The 15,533-nt window shown below is 38.2% G+C and overlaps 1 protein-coding gene across 1 annotated transcript in view; it reads right to left on the bottom strand.

The window, feature by feature from the left end:
- Positions 1 to 1,039: 1,039 nt before the first annotated feature.
- LOC121373480 (fibrillin-2-like) overlaps positions 1,040 to 15,533 on the bottom strand; it is a 49,620-nt gene continuing 35,126 nt past the window's right edge. The window contains exons 8-15 of the mRNA XM_041500147.1: positions 13,732 to 13,786; positions 12,442 to 12,582; positions 9,982 to 10,308; positions 9,635 to 9,667; positions 8,480 to 9,100; positions 3,408 to 7,898; positions 1,563 to 1,589; positions 1,040 to 1,080 (exon numbers count right to left, since the gene is read on the bottom strand). Of these exons, the coding sequence (XP_041356081.1) occupies positions 1,040 to 1,080; positions 1,563 to 1,589; positions 3,408 to 7,898; positions 8,480 to 9,100; positions 9,635 to 9,667; positions 9,982 to 10,308; positions 12,442 to 12,582; positions 13,732 to 13,786 (5,736 nt within the window). The remainder of the gene's footprint in view (positions 1,081 to 1,562; positions 1,590 to 3,407; positions 7,899 to 8,479; positions 9,101 to 9,634; positions 9,668 to 9,981; positions 10,309 to 12,441; positions 12,583 to 13,731; positions 13,787 to 15,533) is intronic.

Below are 15,533 nucleotides of genomic sequence, written 5' to 3'. Positions count from 1 at the left end.
ACGACGCCAACGTGCTGGTTATAATAACAGGATCTGAAATAAACGAAGGGACCAATCAAATTTCTTTTCTAAATTGTATTAAATTGTATTAGACCATACATACATATATGTACATACATACATACATACATACATACATACATAGTGTGGGTTAACCCCCCAATATGAGTGTCTCCCCCCAATAAAATCCTGGCTACTCCAGTGGCAGCGCGGCATTATTTCTGGTAGCTAGATGGCGCTGTTATAGCTGCCACGGGAAACATGAACACATTTAAAAAGTTGACCTGAAAGGTCAAAATGGGCGCGCGCTGTCCACAGACCAGGGCCCTGTTCCACAAAGCGATCTTAGCCCTAAGATCATCTTAAATGCATAGCTACCTTATGCACTAAGGTGATCTTAGTACTAAGATCGCTTCGTGGAACGGGGCCCTGTACAATATGCATTGGCCTTATTTCAAGTTGATGAGATCTACAGAGTTATTTCAAGCTGATGAGATCTACAGAGTTATTTGAAACAACTATTTTGCCAAATGCTAGAAACCAGCATGTAAAGCGAGAACAGCTGTCAAGTAGAGTCTACTACACGATATGCGGCATCCTAACTTCCACCAAATGTTAAAAGTGAAAGTTTGCTTTGGTTAACGACACAACTAGAGCACATCAATTTAATAATCATCGGCTATTGTATATCAAACATTTGGTAATTCTGACAGATAGTTTTAGAGACAAATCCCGCTATATTTTTCCATTAATAGCAAGGGATGTTTTTATATGGACCAACCCACAAACAGGATAGCACATACCACAGCCTTTGATATACCAGATTAGTTATGTTTACTCTTGAAGACTATACGTTAAATTAACGAAATGTTGGACATCCAATAGCCGATGATTAATAAATCAATGGGCTCTAGTGGTGTCGTTAAACAAAACAAACTTTATATTGTTTATTATGTTGTTCGCTTTGTTTAATTGTTATAAACACTGTTATATTTGTTTATGTCCTTTATTTTTTCCCAAAGTGCCCTGGACACAGTCATTAGTGAAGTCGGACACTGTCCAGGGTAGACGTGCCTGGACCTTCAATAGACATTAACATGTTAAAACTGTATAGAGTTAAAACATTATTATTATTATTGTTATTATTGTTATTATTATTATTATTGTGGTATTTGATAAAGATGATGATGATGGTGATGTTGTTGATGATGTTGTTGTTGATGGTGATGATGATGATGATGTTAATGACGATGATGTTGATGATGATGATGATGATGCTGCTGCTGAGGATGATGTTGATGGTGCTGATGATTATGTTGTTGATGATGGTGATGATGATGATGCTTTTTTCCGTATGACGTCATTTTTCGTGGGATTCCGAGCTTCTATGATCTGTGAAACATTGCTCAAAAGCTATTCCAAATTCACGTACCCAGATCACGCACGGTTCGCGGATAACATGGAAACACAGACATGTCACGGATTTATATATTACGGATTCACGGATAACGGACAGAAAAAACATGCATACGAAAACATATCTCAAACAGACAATAACATACCTGATACTGGAACTGAACCGTGGAATTCTGAAAAAGAAGAACACAAAATCGATTATATTATACACTTGTTACTTGCCTAATATACAGTGGAATCCCATTGGCTCGAATCCCGACGGTGCTCGAGAGAACGTATTTGACTCATCGGGTAGTTCGACCTAACCATTCGGTCAACAACGTGTAAGTATAACACGGGACTTTGTTTTTGGTTCGAGTGTTGCGGTGTATTCGACCTTTCCGAGATCGTCCCAACGAGATTCCACTGTATATGTAATAAATAACATTTTAAACTGTCTTATAACCAATGAATAAATACATGGGCTATTGGGTGTCAAACTATGGTAATGCAAACAAATAAAGAGATGATCAACATCAATATAAAAATTCAAGATTTAAACAAAAACACCGTGTAAAGAACCGTGCAAAAACACAAGTATCACAGATAGATACTGACTTTTACTCAAAATGTATTTGTGCTGTATTAGCCATTCTCAAAGAGAATGTTACACCCCTGCACCACGGTGAGGTTACAGCACGCGCAGGGGTGTTTTGTAACCAGTGCTACAGAAAGTATGCACCTGTATCTTCAGGAGAAGCAAAGGTTTAAAAGTTTGTTTTGTTTTACGACACCACTAGAGCACATTGATTTATTAATCATCGGCTGTTGGATGTCAAACATTTGGTGATTCAGACATACAGTCTTAGAAAGGAAACCCACTACATTTTTCTGTTAATAGCAAAATATATTTTATATGCACCATCCGCAAACAGTATAGCACATACCATGGCCTTTGATATACGAGGCCTTTGATATACCAGAAATGGGCCACCGAAGGGGATCAATCCTAGACTGACCGCGCATCAGCCGAACACTTTACTACAGGGCTTCGCCTCGCCCCCCAAAAGAAGAAATAGACACACATATATGCGTGTAAACTAGCGAGGTGATGTAGAGAAGGCCTGAGTTGATGTAGAGATGGCCTGAGTTGATGTAGAGATGGCCTGAGGTGATGTAGAGAAGGCCTGAGGTGATGTAGAGATGGCCTGAGGTGATGTAGAGATGGCCTGAGGTGATGTAGAGAAGGCCTGAGGTGATGTAGAGAAGGCCTGAGTTGATGTAGAGAAGGCCTGAGGTGATGTAGAGAAGGCCTGAGTTGATGTAGAGAAGGCCTGAGTTGATGTAGATAAAACATCGCTTGGAAGTCATAAAATGTTATTTAATGCAGTTAAATCTATTTATGTAAACTGTTGAAATCCAAAATTAAGCATGAAAAGACAACTCGTCCTATCACTTGAAACTCGCGGTTATGGTACTTGATCAAAGATCTAATAGAGGGCGCTGTTAAGTATTGGTAATTACTATTAATCAACGAAGATTCCATTAAATAACCCTCCATCCCACCCAGTACACTAAGTTGTATAATTGTGGTATTTACTAGTAGAGTTTTAGTATTCCGCTTAATTTGAATATTCAACAGTACATGACATTAATTCTTACGGCGAATAATGTTGCCCACATCCTTGATGACATGGTAATAACACAAATTTATCAGTGATAATATAGTTAAATTTAATGCATTACATATATTGTTGTTATCTAACTAGATATATATATGAATATGTCAGTTCTCGTCATTTATTATGTCACCAATAAATGGCCTTTTTCATTTCAACTAGCTGTCCATGTATTTTATACTAGTTAGTCATCAAACTTAGCAAAACATTGTAAGAGGTTGACATAAATAAAGCTGAGAAGACGCTGACCAGTATGACAACAACAGCAAAAGTTAACATGTTAAATTAAATAATTCAATAATTGAGCGCAACGAAGTGTAAACGATAACTGACCTGACTTAGCGCACATTTTCACCCCCAGCGTTTTGTTAACAGCTTCCGTGTAGCCCGGGATACATGCACACGTACCGCTGCTGCATTGGCCGGAAGTGTCGAGACAATCGGAAGTGACGTGGCACTGCTCCCCGATCTGCTTGAGCTGGACGCAGACTCGGTCTCGACACGTGAGCTGGGCGGCGCAGTCGAGTCTGTCACACAGTTCTCCCGCTGACTTCAGTCTGGTACACGTGCGACCCAGACACGCCAGGGATTTGGAACACTCTCTTGTAGAGCTGCACAATTGACCTTCCAGCCTGAGTCTGAAGCATTTGTCACTGACGCACTCCAGAGGGTCAGCGCATTGTTCTGTCGAAGTGCATGCGTCATCATCCGACTTCAACACGAAACAAACGTCATTGACACACTTTAAAGGCCCAGTACATTGCTCTGTCGAAGTGCATGCGTCATCCTCCGACTTCAACACGAAACAAACGTCATTGACACACTTTAAAGGTCCAGTACATTGTTCTGTCGAAGTGCATGTTTGATCCTCCAACTTGAAGGCAAAACAAACTTTATCAACACATTTCAAAGGCTCATTGCATTCTTCACTCGAAGTACATGATTCGTCTTTAACTTTCAACCTAAAGCAGACGCCGCGAATACATTGTAAAGAATCGCTACATTCGTCTGTTAAATTACATGACTGACCTTCGACCTTTAACCGGAAGCAGACGCCATTAACGCACTTAAATGGATCCGCACATTGGTCTGTCGATGAACAGTCCTCTCCTTCATCTTTTGGAGCCACACAAGTTCCGTTAATACACCTGAGCACAGAGGAGCATTCGACTCCCTGGCCACACGATTGACCTTCACCTTTCCTCGAATGACACTTGCTGTTCACACACTCCATGAAGTTAGCGCACTGCATGCTGGTATTGCACACCTGTACACCAGGCGAGCCCTGAGAACACACACCAGCGTCACACAGCAGATTGACGTCACACTGGTTTGTGTGGGTACAGTTTTCTCCAGCAGATTTCAGCAAGACGCATGAACCATTCACACAGAACGCCGCGGAGTCTCTGCATTCCCGTCTGCTGTTACACGCGCCTCCCAGCTCCTTTGGAAGAAAACACTTTCCACCAATGCATTCAGCATCGTCGACTGCGCATTCCACCTTCAGAATACACTTCTCCCCCAGTCGCTTTTTAACAAAGCATTTCCCATTAAGACAATCTGCTGAAGAATTCGCGCATTGTCCTTTCTCTGTACAATTCTCCCCGAGTTTCTTTTTAATAAAACACGACCCATTATAGCAGTCTGCTGACGCATCTATACATTCGCCCTTTTCTGTACAGTTCTCGCCAATAGTTTTCTTAACGAAACACTTCCCATTATAGCACTCAGCGGTAGTGACTTTACATTGATTGTTTTGTGTACAGTTCTCCCCGATATCTTTCTTAACAAAACAAATTCCGTTCAAACAAACAGCAGTGGCGTTCTTGCACTCTTTAGAGTCACTGCAAGCGTCCCCTAGCGCCTTCTTAATGAAACATTTCCCATTAAAACAATCTGCTGACGTATTCCTGCATTGTTCTGGATCCACACACGCCTCACCTAGTTCTCTGGGCAGGAAGCACGCGTCGTTTAGACAGATCGCTGAACTGTTCCTGCAGTCAGACAAGTCGTCACACAGTTCACCAAACTCCCTCAGAATGAAGCAGACTCGCTTGTGACAGACGGCTGACTGGTTAAAACCGGAACACTCTCTCGTGTCAGAACAATTATCCCCCAGACCTTTCATCATCACACAGTGGCTATCCAGGCACGCATATGAAGATTGGACGCAACCAGTGACGCCAGTGCAGTTAGTGACGTCGACACAATCTGTGACGTCAGTACAGTTATCACCAAGGTCACCAGGTAATGTGCATACAGAGAGAAAGCAAATTGCAGACGAATTCCTACACTCAGCTGGCTCCGAACATGACTCACCAAAGTCTTTCTTTACAAAACATGTTCCGTTATAGCAGTCTGCTGATGTGTCCTTACATTCACCCTTTTCTGTACAATTTTCACCTAGATTCTTCTTAATAAAACATGTTCCGTTATAGCAGTCAGCCAAAGGGTCGTTACATTCACCCTTCTCTGTACAATTTTCACCTAGATTCTTCTTAATAAAACATGTTCCATTATAGCAATCTGCTGATGTGTCGTTACATTCACCCTTTTCTGAACAATTTTCACCTAGATTCTTCTTAATAAAACATGTTCCCTTATAGCAGTCAGCCAAAGTATCCTTACATTCACCCTTTTCTGTACAATTTTCACCTAGATTCTTCTTAATAAAACATGTTCCTTTATAGCAGTCAGCCGAAGAGTCGTTACATTCACCTTTTCCTGTACAATTTTCACCTAGATTCTTCTTAATAAAACATGTTCCATTATAGCAATCTGCCAAAGTATCCTTACATTCACTCTTTTCTGTACAATTTTCACCTAGATTCTTCTTAATAAAACATGTTCCGTTATAGCAGTCAGCCGAAGTATCCTTACATTCACCCTTTTGTGTGCAATTTTCACCTAGATTCTTCTTAATAAAACATGTTCCGTTATAGCAGTCAGCCGAAGTATCCTTACATTCACCCTTTTGTGTGCAATTTTCGCCTAGATTCTTCTTAATAAAACACGTTCCGTTATAGCAGTCTGCTAAAGTATCCTTACATTCACCCTTTTCTGTACAATTTTCACCTAGATTCTTCTTAATAAAACATGTTCCATTATAGCAGTCAGCCGAAGAGTCGTTACATTCACCTTTTTCTGTACAATTTTCACCTAGATTCTTCTTAATAAAACATGTTCCATTATAGCAATCTGCCGAAGTATCCTTACATTCACTATTTTCTGTACAATTTTCACCTAGATTCTTCTTAATAAAACACGTTCCGTTATAGCAGTCTGCTGATGTGTCCTTACATTCACCCTTTTCTGTACAATTTTCACCTAGATTCTTCTTAATAAAACATGTTCCGTTATAGCAGTCAGCCAAAGTATCCTTACATTCACTCTTTTCTGTACAATTTTCACCTAGATTCTTCTTAATAAAACATGTTCCGTTATAGCAGTCAGCCAAAGTATCCTTACATTCACTCTTTTCTGTACAATTTTCACCTAGATTCTTCTTAATAAAACATGTTCCGTTATAGCAGTCAGCCGAAGTATCCTTACATTCACCCTTTTGTGTGCAATTTTCGCCTAGATTCTTCTTAATAAAACACGTTCCGTTATAGCAGTCTGCTAAAGTATCCTTACATTCACCCTTTTCTGTACAATTTTCACCTAGATTCTTCTTAATAAAACATGTTCCATTATAGCAGTCAGCCGAAGAGTCGTTACATTCACCTTTTTCTGTACAATTTTCACCTAGATTCTTCTTAATAAAACATGTTCCATTATAGCAATCTGCTGATGTGTCGTTACATTCACCCTTCTCTGTACAATTTTCACCTAGATTCTTCTTAATAAAACACGTTCCGTTATAGCAGTCTGCTAAAGTATCCTTACATTCACCCTTCTCTGTACAATTTTCACCTAGATTCTTCTTAATAAAACATGTTCCATTATAGCAATCTGCCGAAGTATCCTTACATTCACCCTTTTCTGTACAATTTTCACCTAGATTCTTCTTAATAAAACACGTTCCGTTATAGCAGTCTGCTGATGTGTCCTTACATTCACCCTTTTCTGTACAATTTTCACCTAGATTCTTCTTAATAAAACATGTTCCGTTATAGCAGTCAGCCAAAGGGTCGTTACATTCACCCTTCTCTGTACAATTTTCACCTAGATTCTTCTTAATAAAACATGTTCCATTATAGCAATCTGCTGATGTGTCGTTACATTCACCCTTCTCTGTACAATTTTCACCTAGATTCTTCTTAATAAAACACGTTCCGTTATAGCAGTCTGCTAAAGTATCCTTACATTCACCCTTTTCTGTACAATTTTCACCTAGATTCTTCTTAATAAAACATGTTCCATTATAGCAGTCAGCCGAAGGGTCGTTACATTCACCTTTTTCTGTACAATTTTCACCTAGATTCTTCTTAATAAAACATGTTCCATTATAGCAATCTGCTGATGTGTCGTTACATTCACCCTTTTCTGAACAATTTTCACCTAGATTCTTCTTAATAAAACATGTTCCGTTATAGCAGTCAGCCGAAGTATCCTTACATTCACCCTTTTCTGAACAATTTTCACCTAGATTCTTCTTCATAAAACATGTTCCGTTATAGCAGTCAGCCAAAGTATCCTTACATTCACCATTTTCTGTACAATTTTCACCTAGATTCTTCTTAATAAAACACGTTCCGTTATAGCAGTCAGCCGAAGTATCCTTACATTCACCCTTTTCTGTACAATTTTCACCTAGATTCTTCTTAATAAAACATGTTCCGTTATAGCAGTCAGCCAAAGTATCCTTACATTCACCCTTTTCTGTACAATTTTCACCAAGATTCTTCTTAATAAAACATGTTCCATTATAGCAATCTGCCAAAGTATCCTTACATTCACTCTTTTCTGTACAATTTTCTCCTAGATTCTTCTTAATAAAACATGTCCGTTATAGCAGTCAGCCGAAGTATCCTTACATTCACCCTTTTGTGTGCAATTTTCACCTAGATTCTTCTTAATAAAACACGTTCCGTTATAGCAGTCTGCTAAAGTATCCTTACATTCACCTTTTTCTGTACAATTTTCACCTAGATTCTTCTTAATAAAACATGTTCCATTATAGCAATTTGCCGAAGTATCCTTACATTCACTCTTTTCTGTACAATTTTCACCTAGATTCTTCTTAATAAAACATGTTCCTTTATAGCAGTCAGCCGAAGTATCCTTACATTCACCTTTTCCTGTACAATTTTCACCTAGATTCTTCTTAATAAAACATGTTCCATTATAACAATCTGCCGAAGTATCCTTACATTCACTCTTTTCTGTACAATTTTCACCTAGATTCTTCTTAATAAAACATGTCGCTTTATAGCAGTCAGCCGAAGTATCCTTACATTCACCTTTTTCTGTACAATGTTCTCCGATATCTCTCTTAACAAAGCACACTCCTTTGTAACACTCTGCCGAGGCGTTTTTACACTGGACGTTGTCTGTACAGTTCTCTCCCAGCTCCCTCATGATGAAACAGACGCCGTTCAGACATTCTGCAGAAGAATTCTTACACTGGACTTTGTCTGTACAGTTCTCTCCCAGCTCCCTCATGATGAAACAGACGCCGTTCACACATTCTGCAGAAGAATTATTACACTGGACTTTGTCTGTACAGTTCTCCCCCAGCTCCCTCATGATGAAACAGACGCCGTTCAGACATTCTGCAGAAGAATTCTTACACTGGACTTTGTCTGTACAGTTCTCCCCCAGCTCCCTCATGATGAAACAGACGCCATTCACACATTCTGCAGAAGAATTCTTACACTGGACTTTGTCTGTACAGTTCTCCCCCAGCTCCCTCATGATGAAACAGACCCCGTTCACACATTCTGCAGAAGAATTCTTACAGTCCACTTTGTCGGTACAGTTCTCTCCCATATCTTTGAGAGTAAAACATGACTTGCTTCGACAGATCGCGGTGCCGTTACATTCACAGTCATATGTACACTTTTCTCCGTCTGACTTTGGTGCTAAAACAGACATTATGGTTAGAATATTAATTCAAAATACAGACATACAAAGAGAGAGAGAGAGAGAGAGAGAGAGAGAGAGAGAGAGAGAGAGAGAGAGAGAGAGAGAGAGAGAGAGAGAGAGAGAGAGAGAGAGAGAGAGAGAGAGAGAGAGAGAGACACACACACACACACATACACAGACAGACAGACAGACAGACAGAGAGACAGACAGACAGAGAGAATAATGGAGATACCGACAAAGGGATATAGAAAGAAGAAGACAGAAAAAGATATACAGAGGGATTGAGAGAGGTAAGATGTGACAAAGACATACAGAAACAGAAAGGGAAATACACACATAGACAGACAGGGTGATGGGGAAGGCAGACAGACAGACAGACGGAAAGACACGACTGATCACTTCAGTATGAATGTTTTGTTCTTGGGTTATTGGGTTGTTATTTTGTTGTTGTTTTTTGGGATGGGTGTATACATAGAACATGTTGATAGTTTTAGTCAATTCAAAATGTTGTATGAGAGAAGCTGAATTACCTGGAAACTCTATAGCTGAACTGTTGCAAGAACCTGCAAACAAACAGCAGGTAATCAGTACATGAAGAAACCAGTGATATTTGTCATGGAGGCGAAACGTTTACATGTTACATGCACCAACATGTTTTGTGCACAGTTCCAATCCTGTGATACATGTGAGCGGGTTTGTCGTCCTAATCGGTTTCATCTAGTCAGTAAACTATTGTCATTTAATTTGAACTAGTGTTGTGCTTAAAACATTTCCCGCCATAATCGATTACGGATTTCATACAGCCAAATTAAAATTAAAATTATTTTTATCAATCATAAAACATAACTATGTTGTATGACAGTAAACGTTTGCTCACATGCGGAATAATGATCAGAAATGCAGTCTATCATCATATCAGGTTCTGCCCAGAATTCCAGATCTGTTCTCGTTCGCTTTCCACTCTGACATTGGCATGTTTTATTTGAAGCGCACTCTGCATCCAGGAAACAGTCGGAGGTATCGTTACAAGTCTCGCCGATCGCTTGTCCCTCAAACGCCAGTCTGCAGGTCTTCGGTTCCGTCGTGGTCGTCCTGTAAGGTGGACTACACTCGCAACTTGGAGCACTCCCAGCCGAGTTGCAAAATGAGGAGTCTTTGGGGATGCATTTCACTGTTGTGTTGCAGCTCTCACCGATACGCACAGCTGAAATACATAGACATATTTATTATAATTAGGCTATATCTCAAACTGAACAGGTGGTTAGCTGTCGCTCAAAAACTAGCTTGTGGAATAAATATTATTTTTAATTATATTTTAATTTATTTTAATTCATTTTTATTTATTTTTGTTTTTATACCCAATCAATATTCATTTGAGTGGTCAGTTCGGGAGAACTTAAAATCTCGCACTCAAGGCAAACTCAGAATTTTCAACTGCTCCCTCCTCCCTCCCATTGGTGGTGAAGTAATTAACTTTGCCTTTGTAAAAGGTGAAAAGTCCTGCTTATCCTTGCCACATAACGATATTTATTATCGATATAGTTCAAGATATTCAGGGAACTATAACAGTATGACCCACGTGTGTCATAATGATTTCACGTGCACAACAAATGGCGTAATTTTGTGAAGCGACATCATAACTTAATGCGGCTTCCCCAGTGTAAACTGTTATCAAAATGACGTCATTTCGACAAATGACGTCGTTTCGTTGTCTCTTTTTAGTTACGTTTGAAACATTTTTACATTGTCCTCCTAGCTAGTTGTTCATGAAAGTAATATTTAAGAAATTATCACACTCGCGTGTGAATCGTACTGATTTTTACGAAACTCGTGTCAGGATTCATGTATTACCCTCGCTCTCGCTCGATTAATACAAACATTCTGACACTTGTTTTGTAAAATCAGTACGACACACACGCTCGTATAATAATCTCTATATATTACATTAGTAAAATCAGTACGACACACACGCTCGTATAATAATCTCTATATATTACATTAGTAAAATCAGTATGACACACACGCTCGTATAATAATCTCTATATATTACATTAGTAAAATCAGTACGACACACACGCTCGTATAATAATCTCTATATATTACATTAGTAAAATCAGTACGACACACACGCTCGTATAATAATCTCTATATATTACATGAGTAAAATCAGTACGACACACACGCTCGTATAATAATCTCTACACATATTATATTAAATGTTAAAATCCCTGATCCACGCCATTAACGGGTCTGGTTTTCTATTTTCATTCCTCTTTACTATTTTTAGAAATTCCACAATTGTAAACTATATTTTAAACTACTGTCTTTTTAAAAATTATTCAAATTTACTATTTTTCGAAATTTTTCAATTGTATATATAACTTGACTTATTTTTAAATTGTTCATATTTACTATTTTTCGAAATTTCACCATTGTCTATATAACTTGACTTATTTTTAAATTGTTCATATTTACTCTTTTTCGTAATTCCACAATTGTAAATTGTAAATTGTCTAGTTTTTAATTATTTATATTTACTATTTTTTTTAAACCAACACTTCAAAACTATTAATTAACTAGTTTTTTTTTATTATTTATATTTACTTTTTTTTAAATTCCCCAATAATTGTAAACTGTCAATTACCTAGTAATGTATTATCTGGGCTAAGTCATTAAAACTCGCTCTGGCTGTGAGCCGGTACCCAGATGTTCAATGGCATAACCACAACACTACATAATTAAGTAATTTTGTGTTATTTATGCTTACTATTTATCTAAATTCTATAATCATAAATTATTCATTAACAAGTTTTGTATTATTTATGTTTCTTATTTATCTAAATTCTACAATTATAAACTTTTAATTAACTAGTTTTGTATTATTTATGTTTCTTATTTATCTAAATTCTACAATTATAAACTTTTAATTAACTAGTTTTGTATTATTTATATTTCTTATATAACAAAATTCCACAATTGTAAATTATTAATTAACTATTTTTGTCTTATTTATATTTCCTATTTATCTAAATTATCTAAATTACAAAATTATAAACTATTAATTAACCATTTTTATATTATTTACGTTTACTATTTATCTATATTCTACCATTGTAAATTAGTAATTAACTATTTTTGTCCTATTTACTATTTGTATAAATTCCACAACTGTAAACTTTTAATTAACTAGTTTTGTATTATTTATATTGATCACTGTAACAACATAGCATTGTACTGGACGGAGGAGATGGCCCATGACAAGCGTACGCTATAACAGCTTGTTCTGAATATGCATGTAAAACCCTATGACCTGACCTAACATAGCACTTTGTCTCACCGGGCATGCACTCCGTCCCGTCGTCATTAGCAACGTAATCCGGGTCACAGAGACACTTGATGCCATCACAACCTCTAGGTTGGCACGTGGAGTGTTGAGGACAATCGTCATTTCCGGTACAGTTTTGTGAAATCTTCAAACCTGGCGAGGAACACGAGAAAAAAGGAGAAATCTTTGATAAACATCAAATATTAAATGGAATATAATATAGTAATTTGTGCGCTCGTTTTCAAATGTTTACAGAAAAAGAAAGGAATGTTTGGATAACCACATTCAGCATTTCGTGTAGAGTTTTCACATGTTTAGACAAAAAAGAAAGGAATGTCTGGATAACAACATTCAGCATTTCGTTTACAGTTTCCACATGTTTAAAGAGAAAAGAAAGGAATGTTTGGCTAACCACATTCAGCATTTCGTTTACAGTTTCCACGTGTTTAGAGAAGAAAAGAAAGGAATGTTTGGCTAACCACATTCTGCATTTCGTGTAGAGTTTTGTGAAATATTTAATAGGAATCTTTTGTCATTGTAACATGTTTGCAAATAAAATTACAGATTAAAGATATTTTCCTATTTAGAATACCAATATCTGTAAACATAATATGTTTGTCGTCTTTCGAAAATGTGTAGTAACCCAAATCAGATTTCAGATGGCAATAATTTCGTATTGAGCCAAAAATAAACAATGACTGCTACAAACATCCGCAAATACTTTGGATATACAGACACTGATATTGTAAATAAGAAAACACGTTTAAATATGTAAGTTTAGTTGCCAAAAAGTTGCAATGGTGGGGCCCAGTGGTAAAGCACTCGCTCGATGGACGGTCGGTCTGGGATTCATCCCTGTCGGTGGGTCCATTGGACTATTTCTCGTTCCAGCCAGTGCACCACGACTGGCATATCAAAGTTTGTGGTATGTACTACCCTGTCTGTGGGATGGTGCATATAAAAGATCACTTGCTGCTAATCGAAAAGAGTAGCCCATGAAGTGGCGACAGCGAGTTTCTTCTTTCAATATCTGTATGGTCCTTAACCATATGTCTGACGCCATATAACCGTAAATAAAATGTGTTGAGTGCGTTGTTAAATAAAACATTTCCTTCTTTTTCTTACAATGGCTGCAAACTTATGGCAGGTCATGAAGGACATGAACAAAGAAGAGGAATATTTGATTAAAATCGAAGAAGATGTATACAATATTATGTATGGAACTCCATTCCCACCCCACTAGGAGTTAAAACCTGATTGGCCTCGTCTAAATTAGAAGGAATATAAATATAAAACACTTACTGGTCCCTCCATGTACACTGGCGGCCAGAATGAGGACCAAGGTGGCGGGAAACATCTGAAATAGAATAGTGATCAAAATAATGTAATATCAGTGTAATGCACGAGGACGAAACTTTCATCATGTAATATTCTTACACACACACACACAGAGAGAGAGAGAGAGAGAGAGAGAGAGAGAGAGAGAGAGAGAGAGAGAGAGAGAGAGAGAGAGGAGAGAGAGAGAGAGAGAGAGAGAGAGAGAGAGAGAGACACACACACACACAGACACACACACACACACACACACACACACACACACATATATACATATACATAAACATACACATATATACACACAGGCACACACAGGCACACACAGACAACGGCATGGGACAATTTGTGAGGCCAGAAAGGACTTCATTATCCCCTGCGCCACTGCGTTAATATCTATGTATGTAACAGTAAACCTCGACATACATACGATATATAGATATTTATACATCAATATATACTAGCCAGTGCCAGGTCTGCCCACTGTTTCATGCATGTAAGCGGGATCGACCGCGTAGATTGTAGGCCCCATGGATGTGATTGAGTTAAAGAGCATCCTTTGTATGAATGTCTCGATAGCTCGGAATATATCGTGAACAGTCTGCAAGTTGCGGGCGATTTGGTGCCACAGGTTCTAGTCCCAGCAACGGGACAATTTGTAATAGTTAACCTCGACACACACACACACACACACACACACATACACACACACATTCCTTCAACATTTCTTGCTCTCTCCCTACATGTCACTGTCCGTCTGTCTGTCTGTCCTCTCTCTCTCTCTCTCTCTCTCTCTCTCTCTCTCTCTCTCTCTCTCTCTCTCTCTCTCTCTCTCTCTCTCTCTCTCTGTCTGTCAAAAATCCTTTGAAGGACTATATACCGCTTTAAATGCTCTTTGCACAAGACAACGCCAATTCTACTTTAACTGACAATTACTGTCAAAATTTAACATTAAACGCAGGTCGCCACTGCGGGATTCTGTGTAGAATTGACTGGTGTACCAAAGACCGTGGTATGTGCATATAATAGATTCCTTGCTGGTAATGGAAAAATGTATTGGATTTTTCAAAATCATAAAATGTTTGACATTCGATAGCCAATGATTAATACATCAATATGCTCTAGACGTGTAGATAAACACAACAAATATTTGTTGACTCATATTCGCTGAGAGATGTGCTACAGCATCTATTTATAGCAATATGTAGAAATACAATTTTTTAATGTGTAGATTTTCTGCTTTTTTTCTTTAATATATTTAATCACAAATAATTCCCCTTCCCTCGTCCCTACCACCCCCCCACCCCCCAACTACGTATGTTTCTTACCTGTCCGTTTCTTTACCGACGACATATCGAGTAACACTAAAACCGGTATTGTGTGGTACGGTATTGTATGGTAGGTAACACCCTAAGACGTTGACGTAGGGCGTGGACGTTCTTTTATATTTTAAAATAACTACATGGTAGATCTGGCGCGTGTGCAGGGGTGGGGATGGGTGAGGGAGGTGCGGTTGGGGGTCGAAGGCTCTGATTGCAGAATCAATTTGTTTTTTTGTTTAATATATATTTTCCAAAGGAGCACGATTAACCACCCCACCTGCTATAAACTTCGCTCGCCACAGTCTACCCCCCCCCCCCCGTCCCATAAATTCCTATAAACAGACCTGTAGACACAGCCAATTCCATTAAATTAAATTTTTAAAGACGTCCAACATGGCATTAAAATCAGTTTAAGTGATAAATTAATTTTGTTAACTTAGTCTAATGTGG

Source organism: Gigantopelta aegis, chromosome 5, assembly GCF_016097555.1.
Source record: "Gigantopelta aegis isolate Gae_Host chromosome 5, Gae_host_genome, whole genome shotgun sequence".
NCBI lineage: Eukaryota > Metazoa > Mollusca > Gastropoda > Neomphalida > Peltospiridae > Gigantopelta > Gigantopelta aegis.
This window is presented reverse-complemented; position numbering and strand designations above follow the sequence as displayed.